Source organism: Ceratina calcarata, unplaced genomic scaffold, assembly GCF_001652005.2.
Source record: "Ceratina calcarata isolate Rehan_Ccalc_2016 unplaced genomic scaffold, ASM165200v1 scaffold39.2, whole genome shotgun sequence".
Classification (NCBI taxonomy): domain Eukaryota; kingdom Metazoa; phylum Arthropoda; class Insecta; order Hymenoptera; family Apidae; genus Ceratina; species Ceratina calcarata.
In genome coordinates, this window is record NW_017162322.1 from 2346072 (window position 1) to 2360484 (window position 14413).

The following is a 14413-nucleotide window of genomic DNA, read 5'->3' on the forward strand; positions in this document are numbered from 1 at the left end:
ATGACAATGTTATGTTTTCGTTTTCCGCTTCGGTAGTTTTACCGAACAAAGTAATGCATGATCGCTGCTTTGGATTATATTTATTCAAGGATCGCGAAATAAAATTTCTGAGATGCATTTCTGTTAATTTATTAGTCATAATTATGCATTCCTATAATAAATTAGATTGGAAAATGCGTAATGCGTGATCGATACTTTAGATCATGTTTGGTCAAGTATAGCGAAATAAAAATGCTATTTAAATATGAACGCTATAATCACAATATAGAGGCATAACCGCGAGAGCGATATTTCATCCGACTAAAAACTATCGACTAATTAGTCGATATTGCGATTATTTCCTAGGTAGTCAATACTTTAAATTAGTCGATAGTGCCCAGCACTAGAACGAACTGCTATTGAAATCAACTTCATCTGTTTCGAATCTACGTGCAGTAATGTATTGTAAAAATGAATAATTCTTATTAATAAATGAACGGAAATGAATCTTGGAATCTTTATTTCACGATTCTTGACCAGATGACCAAATAATCAATTTTATGTATTTCCAAATTTATTATTTCTTATCTTCATCGGTACGTCAGTTCTATAAAGATTTCCCACCGTATCGTGGTGCCCCCTTTAATGAAATTTTGTTCTCTTTTAATTTTACAATTATTTCATTAAATAAAAATAATGGAAAAGATACAGTATATTAATAATACTAATTGCTTAACTAGTTTATAATTATTTTCATTCAAATTTTGTGGGAGATATTCTTATCGGTTTCGTCGAGCCGCACCCGACAGATTACGCTACCTAACGGGATGCTGCGAAACATAGATGCCCGCGATCGGAGCAATGGCGTAGGCGGCGATCCATGTGATAAATTAATTTTTATAGCTTCGTGGGTGGCGGCTCTTTCCATTGGTTGCTGATCATGCGCCTCCTACTTCGAACGACCTTACCTTCCCCTGGTTTATCCCATTCAACCGTGATACCATGATATACCATTTGTCTCGTTTTAAATGAACCGGCTGCGAGAGGGAGACGGCGAGGATGATGGAACTCGGCACTTAATTGAAATACATTCGCGGATCTTCCTCGAGCAACGCTCAACAAAGCCGCGGCTCTCGCACGAATCCCGGATTTTTATCGAATGGGCCTTTAAACAGGATCCGGCGAACGTGTAACTACGTATTACACGTGAGATCGTCCGCGTTTTACGACTATTCCGTGACGCGATTACGTAAAGATCAATACGATTTTTATTTTACTGCCTCGCGCGCCTTGCTATTACCCGATGAATCGGAGCTTGATTGTTGTTATCCGAGACAAGCAGTTTTTCCGCGGATGTAATTATTTCGCACCGCGGTAACGAGATAAACAATTCTTACGATCGCTATCGCGTGCGTAATGATCATAACAATAGAGGAATCGAGTCAGTTGGTGGAAGGTCCGATTTAAAGACTTTGTATGTAAATGAGATTTATTTCGTACAGTATATTATATGTAGTATACTAAGTATAGTCGACGACACCTGATCTTTTTCTTATACGGTATTCTTTTTACACGACTTAAAAGTTACGTGGTTCCAAGCACAATTTATTTAAAGTTCTGCTAATTAATATTTGTATCTTTTTACACGATTTTCTTTTACTCGGTACGCTTTCCGCAGTATAAAAGGAGGATCAGGCGTACTTAAATTGAAATAAGTATTGTGTGGCTGTAAGCGCTGAGTTTGGGCTAAAAGAGCGATGCATGCTTGACTCTGCGTTGAAATCACCAGTCGCCTTTCTTGTGCGAGCATTGAAGCCTCCTCCTCGGCTTTTAGCAAGCGCTTCATAGAAAGCTTCCTGAAAAATTGAAAAATCCTTTATTCAAGCAATGTACAGCTCAATTTGACTTCTACGATTTTTTCTTTTAAATCATTTCATGTTGCAAATATTTTTGTTGCGATTGTTTACGATCAAGAATTCGTGTATGCGAATACGAAATTCAAGAAAATAGACAATAAAATATCGCCGGTCAAGAAACGTTTCCCTCGATTTTACGCGTTATATTTAGGCGGCGGTTAACGTTCTCCGCGCGTTTCACGAATCAAACACGGGAAAACGGGGCATCAAACATACGGCTCATTAAATACCGATAGTTGTCTACTGATACTTAGCGATCCCCCGAGGGAAATGTACCCCGGCTACTTTATGAACCTGAATTTTGTTACAGAGGTTGAGAACTGTTCATAATTCTCAGCTTTGATTACAGCCCGCGTCTTTTCGGTATTTTTTCCCATTTCCTTTTAAGGAAGCTCGCGATTGATTTGACGAGAATAAATGAGTGTTTACAAGTTGTGAAGAATATTACGTACCCGCGGATGAAATTTGTCATTCGAACAAGTTACAAACATGTGATTCGCGGGTATAAGAGTAAATTGCTATCATCGATGTGAATTTTTGAAACTGTCCAAGTTTGTACTGTCGGACTTTTTCCTTCGATTCTTTCAAATCTCATCGAGCACCGTGTAATAGTTTCTTTTTATAAATGTATTAGTTTAACGTGAACGTTTCACTGCAAGTGCATGAAGAAGCGTGGAGTATCCGGCAACTGGTCGCGATAGAGTAGACGCATACAAGCAACGTAGAGATTCTCGGCCGCGCGGAGATGGGTATTGCACGCGGGGAGAGATCGACAAGCTCGCGAGATCGGAACCAAGAGGAGAAGCCAGAACATCGGCAAGCAGAGTAGGAGGAGGAAGAACTAGGAACAACAGCAGTGCTCGAGAGGAGCGAGTAAGAAGGTGGAGAGGAAACAGCGAGAAACGCGGAGAAGAAGAAGAAGAAGCAGAAGAAGAAGAAGAAGAAGTGAAGGAGGAGAAGAAAGAAGCTGGGAAGAGGAGCAGAGGTTCGAGAAGGAGAGGGTACAGGCAGTGGGGAGAGGAGAGAGAACGAGAGAAGGCCGCGGTAGTCTTTCTCGGGCGACTAGGTAAGATAAGGACGAGGCGGACAAACGGACTGACGAAGGTGGCCAAGGTAGGGGATATTCAGTCTCGCGGCCACGTGCTACACGAGCGCACGCCCCGAGCCGGCCGGTGGTCCAGCCACGACACCGTCCTCTTCTTCTTCGTCCCGTTTTATCCCACGCTTCCTCCTTCTTCTCCTACCTCTATTCTTCTTTCGTGCACCGGACGTCGCTACAGTCCGCTCCTCTCTTCCCTCGTTCTCGTTCTCGTTTTTTTTGCTCCATCCTTTTCGTCGATTTTTTCCCCGCTTCCGTGTCCGCTCCTCGCGCGTACCCGGCTGGTGTTTATCCGCAAGCGGATTCCGAGTGGACGCCGCTCGGCTAATCGCGGGAACACTCGAGGCACGGGTGAACAGCATCGAGTAGAGTGCGTCGAAACTGCGCCGGACGTCCATGCGACGAGTAAATCTCCAAGCGATTTCAACCGATCTGTGTCGCGGACGTGGGTGTGCATATATATTTCTCGGATACAAGTTCCATCGACTACGGTAGCTATGGGAACGTCGCTGGAAGATGGTGCACGAATGGACACGAGGTACACGGCCGGTTCTGTACTCTGAAGCGACGTGCGACCGGAAGAACGGTGCCTCGCGTAGGAGGGTACTCGACCGGTGAGACTCTCGTCCTGGCTGATGGTACGTGTAACATGCCCATCGACGAACATGCGTGCACCAGCATGTCGATGGATTTCCGAAGGATTTGAGCGGGAAGAGAGTCGAGTAGGCCACCGATGTTCGGTGCACTGTGGTGATCGTGATCGTTTCGGGATCCCCGCCAGAAAATGTCTGACTATACAGGGAACGTTCTACTCACGGATCGAATGAAACGTGCCGTGCCGTAGGAGTGTTTTAGGAACTGTGGTGTCATTTTATAAATCAGATAGTAAAAGGCAATCTCTGATGGCATTACAAAATAAGAGTGTTCGGTTCTACGGACGTTTGATTCGCAGGAATTGAATGAATTGATAGATCGTGATCATGAAGAAATTCAATCTTATTCTCTCGACGTTCAAATCGACTAGCCTCTGGCTAGCACGAAAAACCCATTCGTTTTCTCTCTTCTACTATGTTCCTCTCCTTGTCTATTGCCGATTCGGCGGCGTCGGCGATTAATTTGTCACGACGACCGGGTACAACAATTTCAACTGTCTACAGTCAGTACCATGATATCCGTGTAACGTGCCGCTCACAACCGGTTCATTAAAGCTGCAGCCGCTCGTCACTCATTGGCTGCCATGGGTCGGCAGCGATCGCGATGCTTGCGATAGGAAAAAAGGGGGAGGGTGATAAAGAAGAAAAAAAAAAGGGAAAAAAGATAAAAGAGACGGAGGATGTCCGAAAAGAGAGAGAACGAGCGGTACGGGGCTATACTTTTGACGCGAGTGTTTCACCTTTCAATCATTATTATTACGAACGCCGATGCCTCGGAGGATCATCGGTCAGGGTGAAAAAGTTGACGGACAATTAGGATATTAATGATGCGTGACGGCCTGGGAAAGTCGAAAAAAATTGCGCTAGCCGCTCTTTTACGGCGATCACGCTGTGTCTGTCTGACGAGTACGAAAGTACTTCTAATCACGTTCAAAACGTATTCCTCCAGTGAACATAATTTCCATCTTGGTCAGCAATTTTTTGCGTGCTACGTCGATGTACTTGTTCCCGGACCTGTCAATCGTGTGACTATGTTCGGAGAGACGCTGCTCCTTCTTCGTCTGTGAGAAACAACGATCGACTTTCCAAATCCTTTAAAATAATTGCCTTGGAAGATGTTCCATTAAACGATTGCCGTCGGAATATTAATATCGTTACGCAAATGTTTCATGAGAAAAAAATGGAATCCGGACACGTACTACGCGAGCACCGTCCAGTGTCTCCGGGTTTGAGTAATCGGAATTGCTCGCTGTCGGCGAGACAGCGTCGTCGTTTTCAGTCCCTCTCGGACACGGATTGTGCGATGCTGCTAATCTAGCTTGCCAGGCGGTCTTCTAAAGAGTGACGCGATGTATTACGTTTGCATAGACGCAGTAATGCGTGTGCGGGTAAAAGAGCGATTATTTCAAGGACTGCAAACTTGTTGCGCCTCGTGGGTAACTTTGCACGAGGGTCTACGGTTGTTGCATGATTCCATGGGGAGTCGTCTCGAAAGTATTCACTCGCAAATCTTGTGCCACGTTGCTTGTGTTCGCTCGTTTCTGCCTTGTCCCTTTGCTCTCCCTTCACGGTTCTTGAAAATAGTTTCTCGGCGTGAATGTCTTTCGTTAATTTCGATTGTAACACTGCTTATGAATTTCCACGTTGAAATTGTTGTAACCATTGTTCCACCGTATGAATCTTCGACGCAAATAGATCCGTCGATGTTTTCACGATTATGTAAGAAAGATCAGTAAAGCGTTTATGAATGTTTACTATCGTAATCGCAGCTGAAATTGCAGAATTAATCGTTCAGAAATGTAGATGTCAACGAGTCGTGAGATTGGAAATGCAAATTTTTCGCACGACCAGAGGCCACAGTCACTATTAATTACAGCCGGAAGAATTTAACAATTTGATCAATTGTCGCGAAATGGCACGAACCCATTTAGGCACGGTTGGTGTCGGACCGGCGGAGTCGCGTCGTTAAAATTCAAGCAATATTACAATTTTCTGCGGCGCGTTCGCGATTGCGGAAATTCGTTTCGTCGCATTATATTTCCCGCAGTAAACGGGAACGAGTCGCCCGTAGAAACGTGGATTTATTGCGGCCGCGGCGGAGGCGACGAGCGAAACCGGTCTTCCGCGGCGCGCCGCGATACGGCACCTTAATTAATTTGTCATTATTTAAGGAAGACGTACCCGCGATAAAATTTACCGGCGTCACGGCGCGCCGCGACGTCGCGGTACTCGCCGTGTTTTCTTCGTCGCTCGTTCATCGTTCGATCGGCTCGATATTTCGCGGAGAAAGATCGTTTTCGTAGACGTACAAAAGGAAAGAACAGGATGCGTGCTTGCTACCTCTTCCCGGTACATGCATCATTCGAATTTTCTTCGTGCTTCCTAGATCGGATCGCGTCAACCACCGATAACTACAAATCAATCTTCGCTCGCTAGCTATTTAATCGAAATTCCAGATCGTTTCTCCAACGAAATATCTATACTTATTTCTCAGTCGTCATTGAACAGTTCCTTAGTCTCGGATATAAGATAGGAACATCGATAATTATGTGTTGAAACGATCAAAATCTTGGATATTCCATGTACGCGGCGTCTGATACTCGCAAAGGGTGTTGGCTCCTCGTTTTAATGGATCGGGAACGTAATCTCGTTAATCGGAAGCGCGGGCGCGCTTACACGCGCCGCGGTTCACCGGGGTACACGGGTTCGGTTCCCGCGCACGGGATGAAATTAATACGTGGTCGGCGCCGTAATTAGCGCTCGTATTTATGCGGCTCTCGCGAGGCGGGCTCCGTTAACATGGTAATGGCGTTACATCGCTGTAAACACGACATGTTATCTCGGCTGGGCCGAGGATTCGCTCGAGAAACGTTGAACGCAGAATTTCACCCGCGGATTTTATTCGACGTCTCGATGCTATTTTTTGGAAGAGTCAATAAACATCGTTAAATAGTCAATTAATATTTTTTCGTTCAGTTCCGCAGAATATTTTATTCTGGTTTCTATCGTAAACTGTTCCAACAATTATTCGAGGATTTCGCTACTTCTTTGGTGGTAAAAAATTGAATACCGGTTAATTGAATAACAGTAAAAACGTGTGTACTTGAGACAGTCGTTAACGGAAAATTATTAACTGACCGTTGAGAAGTTAATTATCACGCTCCAGGTTACGCGTACCTTCAGTTCGACTCTTTACTCTTCCAATTATTTTTTTCAGTCAAAAAATTCCTGTTTCTGGGAAACGATCGCCTGAACAAAGCCTTTCTATTCAATGCGTATCCGTGGGAGAAAGAGGGAAGCGCGAATACGTAATTAAAGAGAGCAGCGTAATTGCTTGGTTAAAATCTCATAAATCAACAAATAATTATTCCAGAGTTTTACGCGGACGTGAAATAACCGCCATTAAAGTATTTATACCCCACTTAACACGTTGTACGCAATTCACGTGACGCCGCGTGTTCGCCGAACCGAACGCTAAATTAAATCACGAGATATCGCATCTGCTTAATTGGTACGCTAAATTAGCTTATCAAACACCGGAGCGAATCATCACAGCATACGAATAAATCTGAAAGAATATTCCCAGCTCAGATCCTTCGCATATCGTTTCAGCTCGAACGATTTAAATAAAGAATTCATCGAACGATAATAAACGATTTGAATTCGTGGCGGTGGTTCCAGTTTACGCGGTCCTTCCAAGGAGGCGAGGAACGAAGGAAGGGTCAGCCGGTGGTCCCCGGTTTTAAAACCGGGGAGGCGGGAGGTCGTGAGAATCCGCGGTGCCGCGGCACGAAATTTTCTACGGGCCGGCGTTTCGGCCGCTTGTAAGACACGCACGAAAATGTTGGGTCGCGACATCGTACATGGAACGGACGGCTCGAGGGACCGGCGCGCACGGTTTGCATCGAGAGATTAAAGGAACATCGAATGGACGTGGGCGATTTGTCGAGCTCGGCAGGATTGGCTGGGAGCGGATCCATCCCTGGTGCAACGGGTGTTGGTATCATTACAAGCGCGACATCCGCCACCGCGGGGTGGTGGACGCCTACGTCGACGATCGCCACGGCAGCGTCCAACACCGACGTGGTGAGTCCTTTTTCTTATCTTTTTTTTCACCAGATCGAACCGTGTATCACGTAATGCGATGCCATTCCTGTTGTCGAATCGAGATTACGATGCTCGCCTGTTTCTCATTCGTAGCAATTATCCATACTTCATTTTTATTCAGACCTTTAAAAGACGTTTAAAATTGTAGTACGATCAGATTATTTTAGAAGAACGTTTCTTGCAAAAAACCGGTGGCCATGTTAATCCTATAGTTCAGTAGGGAAAGGGGGAAGGAGAAAATAAAGACGGCGTTGTTCCAACAGATCCAAATTTTGCAGGGCCGAAAGAAAGGACCGTGAAGTGTGCGTGCGTAGTGCGAAACGCGAATCATCAACCGTGTAACGCGAGGAAAAATATGTATCCCCGGTCGGCACGCTACTTTCATTTCAGCGTAGTATCTCGAGTGCCATTCGTCATCGGCATTACCTTCGCGCATTACTTAATGAGACGCGGATTCGCGCGGGTGTACGATTAAACGGTCAATAAGCGGAGATCGATGCGAGAACAAAATTCGTGGCGTTGAACTAAGTGTAAGAGAGAACATCGCATCGACCTGAGTGCCGGGGCTCGAACCCAGATGACAGCGTCATGTTGCGCGTTTAACTCTTTTTATCTGTGCACGAGCCTGTGCTCCTGTCGGTTTATACAAGAAACTAGCAGCTGTCTAGATACCAGGTACTCACTGGGACGAGAGATCGTTTTTATACGCAAAATTAATTTTTCTTCGAGCCGAGAACTACTGGGAACGTTAGTACCTGAACCAGTTTAGTTAATGACACTGGTAGCTGATATGCATTCGAGGTAGTTAGAGTCAATGATGTCAGTATTATACTGTTTTTACGCCACTCTTATTACCATGAAGCGAAGAGTGTTCAATTATGAAAAATTGCAAATATAGTGGTAATTGTATGGTTACAAAAAGCTTCCAAAATAAATCTGCAAGATACGTATAAGATCCTTTGATTTGATCTGTCAAAATATTATTTGACGATCCATATCGAAAGTTTTCGAAGCTTAATGATTCGTAAACACGGCGGCATCGGAACCCGAGATAACACGTCAGTTTCTCCCTGCATCGGATCCTCTAATTACTTTTCTTAATGGTTGTTCGTTGTCGATCACCTCGTCGAAGCTCGCCGGGACAGCTTTTCACGCATAACCGATTACCACACTATGTACCTATTTACATTCTATGCTCGAACGCACGTACTACGCACGTATCAGGCAGTGCCTGACCAGAGGATGGCTCGGATTCTTTGGAACAGAAACATCAAACGAGAGAATGTCTCTCTGAATCGTTTTGATCTCGCGGGATACACGCCGCGCCGGCGTGAAACGAGAGAAAAACGAATTCTAAAATTATTTCGAAACGTCCAGCCGGACCTTTGACCCAGGCCGTCCCGGGAGAGGTTCCTTCTCTCTTCCCTGGAGCGCACGCACGCGAGCTGACGTAATATTATTTCGACGAACGCCCCTTTACATAGACGATTGCCTTTTCGTTGCGAAATCGCAAACTAGAATCGATACACCCTTCTCGTACGATTCTCCTCTCTCATCATGCGTTGTTACGTCCACGTACAGATTTTACCTTTCTCGCGATGCTCATCCTTTCTCATTTGATTATTGCAAGACTCCCATTCGATTACTTCTACATTTCTTTCATTGACTGCGTTCGTGTAAGTTCGACTAAATGTCGTATTAATTGTAGCGTTCAGTGTCGATGGGATTCTGGATTTTTTGTAGAAAGTAAAATCTTTTGTTCTCTTTATAAAAACATTTTTCTACAGTTCGCTGTTCATTAAGGTTTGCCATTTAACTGATTTCAATTGTGTATAATGAAGCATTATTACCTAATAAAAAGATACGAAAATAATAAGCACTCCTTTTGTCGGCAACGTTTTGAAATTCTTATTACGAAAACGAAAGTAAAAATCGGTACGCCCTTTGAACAGCGCGCGAGCGTAAACATCGTTCGCTCTCTTCAAATCGCATGCACGTTCTCCATAGTTCACGGTACGATTTTACCTTTCCCGTGTCGGTCATCCTTTCTCGTTGGATCGTCGCGTCTAAACTCATCTATGCGTTCTACACGCTACGGGGCCGTAATGACTGGCTAACTAGGTTTTAATAGGAACACGATCTCGCAACCGAATCCCCGGCTCTTCTTCACCGGGCAAGAGAAGGTCCCCTTTTTACCGTGACTGCGTCGCTTTTCGAGCGTGAAACGTCACACACGCATACGTACGTACGGCGCACACATACGTATTCACACGTTCGTCTCTATTTCTTTCTATACCTCCTCTGATTCTGAACTCTTGCGAGGCACGTCGCCCGATGATTGGCGGCCGGCGTGTACGATCACCGTGCCGCGAATCGATCCCATCATTCACAGATACTTTCCTCGATCGCCGATAAATCACGCGGAATCGTCGAAAACTTTTCCCGCGTACCCGTGTAGTACACGCGGTTTCAAGTTTTAATCGCTCGCCGCGAGAGGCCCGCCGCGGAACTCGTTGGACGCGGAAACGTCGCGGGATACGTTGTCCCGATCGATCGCCGCTCGTTTAAATATCGCGTGATTAATCCCGCGTCGCTAAACGGTGTCTCGGCCGATGAAATAAATAGCGTTAACAGCGGGAGTCACCGTCGATGGACGCGGTCGGTGTTTCTTATCTAGTATCGTTTGCCTACGTTTTAAACGATTGTTTTTTTTTTTTTTCATCTTTCCTTATACAGTCCTTCTTGATCGTCCCCCTCGGGACGAGGCGGGCAAGAAACGGTTCCGTGATTGGCACATATTGCGCGTGGTTGCAGCCTGATCACCAGGCGCATTCTAAGCGTCTTCGGTTTCTTAGCCGAAGCGTAACCACATGTCGCATCTTTTTGTTGCAGATGAATCAGCTCTGCAGGGTCTGCGGAGAGCCGGCCGCGGGTTTTCACTTCGGGGCCTTCACGTGCGAAGGTTGCAAGGTCAGTATCCACCAGGCAAACCCTTTGCTCTCTTTAGATCGTCATCGCGGGCCGACGCGACGCGACTGAAAAATTCAATGCCCGTTTTATACTCTCGCATCTTAACCCGACCCAGTCTCCTTCTCTCTTTCTCTCGCTCCCTCTTTTTGTTTTTCTGCCCCTCTCTCGGTGGAGCATGTGTACACCCGCGAATGCAAATAAAATTGTAGCCTTAAGCGTGCAGACGCGTGCATCATCCTCACGTTACAATTACCGGGCGCTGTACCTGTACGTACACCGTGTTGACCCACGGGTCTCTGGTTTCACGTTTCTCGTAGAAAGCTTCGAATTTGTACTTTTCTTTTTTTCTCATTGATGATTGTACCTGCCTACACGTGTTCTTCTTTAAACGTGTAATTTCTGCCGCTGATCTCGTCAGCACACTTTTCTTTCCTGCAATCAGTTTAAAGAACGGTACCAACGATATCCGTTTGCAACGTATTAACGTAATTCCGTACTCTGTCTTTATTTCAATGATTACCCCGAGGAATTTATTTTCTTTACTGAACAATTAATTTTAACAAGTCCGCGTCGAACCCGTTTCTGTTCCACAGTCGTTCTTCGGACGCACCTACAACAATCTGGGCAGTATTTCCGAATGCAAGAACGGCGGGGTGTGCGTGATCAACAAGAAGAACCGCACCGCGTGTAAAGCGTGCCGGCTGAGGAAGTGTCTAATGGTGGGAATGTCGAAGTCCGGTTCGCGATACGGGCGCCGATCGAACTGGTTCAAGATCCACTGCCTCCTGCAGGAGCAATCGCATCAGGCCCAGGCGCGGCTGATCAAGGACCCGAAATCCGCTTACGAGAAGGCGTTCGGTTCGCTGGACGTGGCGAACAATAACAACAACAACAACAATAACGAGACCACTGGTACGACCAGTGCGACAGGCGGTGTTGGCATGGTCACCACGACTACGACCACCGCGAACAGTTACCATCACCATCACCACCATCAGGATAGATTCCCGAAGAGGGATGAGCTCAGGCCTCAGGACATCCCCGGGCAGTTACGAACACCGGAGATCCCGACGAGGGCTAATCAGGATCCTCTCCTCAGGCCGGTGGATCTGGTCAGAGCACCGCACGATTTGCTCAGGCCGGAAGTATCCAGGTTTCCCATGTGGAGAGGACCGCCGTTCTTCCATCCGGCACTGACGCACATGCAGCTCCTGAACGCGCCGTTCTTCCCGTTCCAGCAGCGTTTCATCGTTCCGTATGTGAATCAGGTTGGCGCGCCGCAGATGGTCGCCAGTTTAACGAGTTCCTCTAGCGACAGCGTCAGTCCAAGATCTACGCCGTCGCCAAAAAGAGACGACGATAATAGGAGCGGCCGTGACGAGTGCAGGGGTGCGGAGGTGGGTTGTCAAAGGAATCAGATGGAGGCGTATGACAAGAGTCTCGCGTTTCTTCGTTCCTTGGGCCCGGAACAAGACGAGCCGATCGATTTGAGCATGAAGGCTGGTCGAATAGATGCGGTCGGACGTGACGCGGACCCGGCTGGTAGCACGGAGGAGGAGAGGTCGACGGATAGCGAGGACAACGAGATGCTGCAGGATACCGGGCCGCCTCTCGATCTGACTAGAAAGACGTGACCCCGGAGGGGCAGCTTGTTGACAGCTCTCGATGGAAACTAGACTGGCTTGAATCGTCGCTCACGGAGGCGTTGCTCGGAGTGCCAGCCCTCCTTCGCGCCACAGAGACTCGCATTGTTGTCCTTTCGCGGGGACGAAGATGACTCGGTCGCCGTCTTGGTTCGAGTGTACTGAGAAACGGCGAGGCGGAGAATGCGTTGGAGATTCGCGGAGGAAAACGTTTTTAGTCAAAGCAGAGGAAGACGTTGAAATTTGAAGAATCGAATGGAGTATAGTGAAAGCAAAAGGAAAAGACGACTGGAGACTGGGAGAAAACTTCTTAGCTTAGACAGAGGAACAGTGAAATATCGAATGAAGGAAGCGTAACGAGGGAGACGAGGAAACAGGAGGACGAAGGACGATGACGCTATAGAAAGGCAAATATAGAAGGAAGAGCGGATGTCACGAGCCGCGTGTAGCTCTGCACAAATGACTTTACGATCGGCGATCGGATCGACGTAAAATTGCTCAAGTCCGCGGTATTAGACGACACGGTTCCCTTTAGGTTCGCCAGGTGTTCGTTGACGGAGTGGCCGACGATGCGGCATGATGCATCCCTTTCGCAGCTAGATGTACGACGGACGATTGTGCCTCGACTCGGTATCTTCCAGCTATTCGGGAAGAGTGGAAGCGAGCCAGAGAGAGAAAGTAAAGGGGGGTGCCAGTAAAAACCACGTGATATTCTAACGTTAAATAATAACTGCGCGTGTGTACGTACACGTGTAACGAGTGCGTACGCGGATACGGACACGTGTAACGATAACGTCTGTGTGTGTAGAATTTCTGTCGCTTGTGAAGAAGTACGAAAATGAGTGAGGGTGTCTGAGAGGACCGAGAAGTCGAAGTTCTATCTTCGATGGTTCTATCCGGGCGCTCGAGGAATGGCCAGTGTTTCGTTTGTTTAGCCGCGTCGAAATTTTCTTTTATTTATGTCGACTCCTTTTATTTAACGCGATGCAATTAATCGTCTCTTTGTCAGCGTCTCGCGGAGACCTTGGTGCGTGATTGAAAAATTCCTTCCGGGAATCTCGTTCGATTTCAATCGAACGACAGTCATTAAAAGAAAAATTGTGCGACGAACGGTGTAAAAGAAATATGAGGCACGTGAGATTGATAAGGAGAATGGGTGGATACATATAAATGCAAATACGCGAGGAAGATACGCGCGCATTACGCACCGGGAGTGTCTAGCGAAAAAAAATTACCAAGTAAAATAAAGAATATTGTATAAGCAATACGTGGCGCCTTGATCGTCGTTCATTAAATCTCTCCTCGATCATCGTTTCCCTTACGCGACCGTCCGTAATCATCTGTATATATACGTCTATACTATAAGCGCGCAGCTCGAACTCGAGATGGTATTCGATTACTTTCGTCTCGCGCATACCGAACCGTCGTCGCCGTGAAACGCGCGCGAATGGATTCACGCCGCGCGAATCTCCGCGCTGCGCTATCTCACCGAGTTATTTATTTAGTAATAAATTTGTCCGCGCTGATGTACTACGAGAAACACGTTTTCTTCGCACCATTCCGTTCGAACGCGCGAGGACAGCCTCCCTCCCTCTCTCTCTCTCTCTCGCACGGTTCCGCGAGACGATAAACGCTCGTTAAAAACGCTAGGTGATAAACATATCGGGTGTATATCGATCCTAAGCCGGGCTGTGACCTGGCCGTGACACGCGAACGTATGTGCTCACATAGAAAAAGGGGAGGAAAAATCAGAAGGAAGAAAAATTGTCCTCGTTTCAATTATTAATTTTATAGCCTTCAATATGTCTTGTAGCGATAATTTATGATTCCGTGGAATAACGAGCTAAAAGAGTCACGATCTTATGCAAAGAGCAAATACCTAATTATGTCTCTTAAGCATTTAAAAAACAAGTAATTTATTACTAGAAAATCTTCTTATTTCAGTTAATGAAATTAACTTTCATAAGCAGTCATCAGAGTTTTGGTATTGAAATAATTTGAAAGAGAAAGGGACCTCGAATTCGGAGATATCAATGGTGATTTTAA

At 46.3% G+C, this 14413-nt stretch overlaps 1 protein-coding gene across 1 annotated transcript; it reads left to right on the forward strand.

Moving 5' to 3' along the window:
• The first annotated feature begins 3018 nt into the window (after nucleotides 1–3018).
• On the forward strand, nucleotides 3019–13892 carry LOC108626056 (uncharacterized). The gene is made up of 4 exons (XM_018026465.2): nucleotides 3019–3632; nucleotides 7329–7733; nucleotides 10647–10724; nucleotides 11318–13892. Exons 2-4 carry the CDS (start codon nucleotides 7575–7577, stop codon nucleotides 12356–12358), a joined length of 1278 nt encoding a protein of 425 aa, XP_017881954.1. The 5' UTR covers nucleotides 3019–3632; nucleotides 7329–7574; the 3' UTR covers nucleotides 12359–13892.
• Nucleotides 13893–14413: the final 521 nt, after the last annotated feature.